This window comes from Octopus bimaculoides, chromosome 20, assembly GCF_001194135.2.
Source record: "Octopus bimaculoides isolate UCB-OBI-ISO-001 chromosome 20, ASM119413v2, whole genome shotgun sequence".
Taxonomy (NCBI): Eukaryota; Metazoa; Mollusca; class Cephalopoda; order Octopoda; family Octopodidae; genus Octopus; species Octopus bimaculoides.
The window spans coordinates 44,592,459-44,594,354 of record NC_069000.1 but is presented as its reverse complement, the minus strand read 5'-3'; the positions used below and the strand labels follow the sequence as shown (position 1 = coordinate 44,594,354).

Genomic DNA, 1,896 nt, shown 5'->3' with positions numbered 1-1,896 from the left:
GAGAGAGAGAGAGAGAGAGAGAGAGAGCGTGTTAGGAACCTAGTAACAGATATCAGCGACAGAGGTCTTGTGAGGTAGATAGAGTAACAGTGATATTGTATCGGTGATATCGTGACTGACCTGTATCAAAGCCATCTGGACAGGCTTCAATTTTAGTCCTCCAATCTATATTTTCAGAACCGCGTACAACAATGTTACGCGTTAGCAAGCCAACCTCTGCCCTGTATTCGACAGTACGTTGATCTATAGTTTCTGCGGTCGATATATGTTCATAATCGAGGCTCTTGTTTAGTGTAAGCTCTTTGTAATCGGGTGATATCGCTGCGATCGTGCGAACCTCGTTCTCGCGCTGGCTGTGTCGGCCGCCAGTTGATGCGATCACTATATGATCTCCGATTCGCCAGCCAGGCACGGGATGCTTCAGGACGATCTTTTTCTCTCCGGATTTCACCGTCTTCATGAGATGTGTCCAAGTATGAAGCAGTCTACGACCTGGAATTGAAACCGTAATTGCAGTGGTTGTAGAAACATTAAAAAAAAAAAAGAGAAGAAAACACAGACAAGCAAGTAATTAAATATTGTCTTTTATCTTAAGCTTACTTCAGTCATCCGACTGGGGCCATGCTGGGGCACCGCCTTGAAGATTTTTAGGCGAACGAATCGACCCCAATAGCTTGTTTTAAAGCTTCATACTTATTCTATCAGTGTCTTTTGCCGAACTGCTAAGTTACGGGAACGTAAACTCATCAACACCGGTTGTGAATCGGTTGTAGGGGACAAACACAGATACAAAGACACACACACATCTACGAAATCCACTCACAAGGCTTGGGTCGTCAGAGGCTTTAGTAGAAGACACTAGCTCAAGGTGCCATGCAGTGGGACTGAACCTAGAACCGGATGGTTGGGAAGCAAGCTTTTTACCACACAGCCACGCCTGTGCCTATGGAAACCTCCCCGCCAAATTATTAAGACAAACGTATCAGTATCCGTGACTTACCATGAAGACACAGCGTTCCATTTCTGACAGCCAGTGTTTTAGCTCCATATATTGGCAATTCCTTTGACCTTAAATTACCGTACATTGTTATGATTGCTTTGTGTTGGAATGGTTCCTCCTCGGTGCCAATCTAGATGAAGAAATTGAAGAGAACGTAGTGAGGGGGAGTGCATGTGTGGGAGAGATAGTATGAGTCACACACATATGTATGTATGTATGTATGTATACATTATAATCATCATTTAAGCGTCCAGATTCGTTGAGGCATTTTCTACAGCTGAACGCGCTTCCTGTCACCAACCCTCATTTGTTTCCATCACAGAAATCATTATGTATAGAATATAACTAACACTATGTTCACTGCCAGTTGGTTGCTGTAACGGCCGTATGTTCACTGACTAATGTTATAAGAAGATGTCTGATATTGCTGTTGATTGGACATTAGTTATTTCATAGTATTTTATATAGTTTTGTTATATTCTTCTATTAATGATTGACATAACCATAAAATCGTCACCGTGAAATCTTTTGATAAAAACTAATCTGCATCCAATGTTAGACATGATGTTTGATGTGAGTGGTGTTAGTTTAGTGTTCCAAACTAATGCTCGATCGAATTTTTGTTTGAATGTATGATGGTTCATATAACGTTCCGATTTTCGACTGTCTAACGACGAGCGTTTGATGCAGCTGTCTAATGAGTAAAGTTTTACGACTGACGATTGATGTAAATGAACGTATGCATTCTTACCTGAAGTCTTCCACCATCAGTTATCAATATGTTCTCAGCCCGAAGCTCAACATCCTTTTTATCAAATTCCAGGATACCACCTTGTGGGAGAAAAAAATGATAACCGTGTGTATGCATGTCTATGTATGTATATATATATATATAT

General features: G+C 41.1%; 1 protein-coding gene across 1 annotated transcript in view; it reads right to left on the bottom strand.

Annotated features, from left to right (window-relative positions):
• The window catches only part of LOC106870093 (fibrocystin-L), a 69,646-nt gene that overhangs the window by 28,724 nt on the left and 39,026 nt on the right, over positions 1 to 1,896 (bottom strand). Inside the window, exons 29-31 of the mRNA XM_052974982.1 lie at positions 1,752 to 1,831; positions 1,001 to 1,130; positions 121 to 492 (exon numbers count right to left, since the gene is read on the bottom strand). Coding sequence (XP_052830942.1) covers positions 121 to 492; positions 1,001 to 1,130; positions 1,752 to 1,831 — 582 coding nt within the window. The remainder of the gene's footprint in view (positions 1 to 120; positions 493 to 1,000; positions 1,131 to 1,751; positions 1,832 to 1,896) is intronic.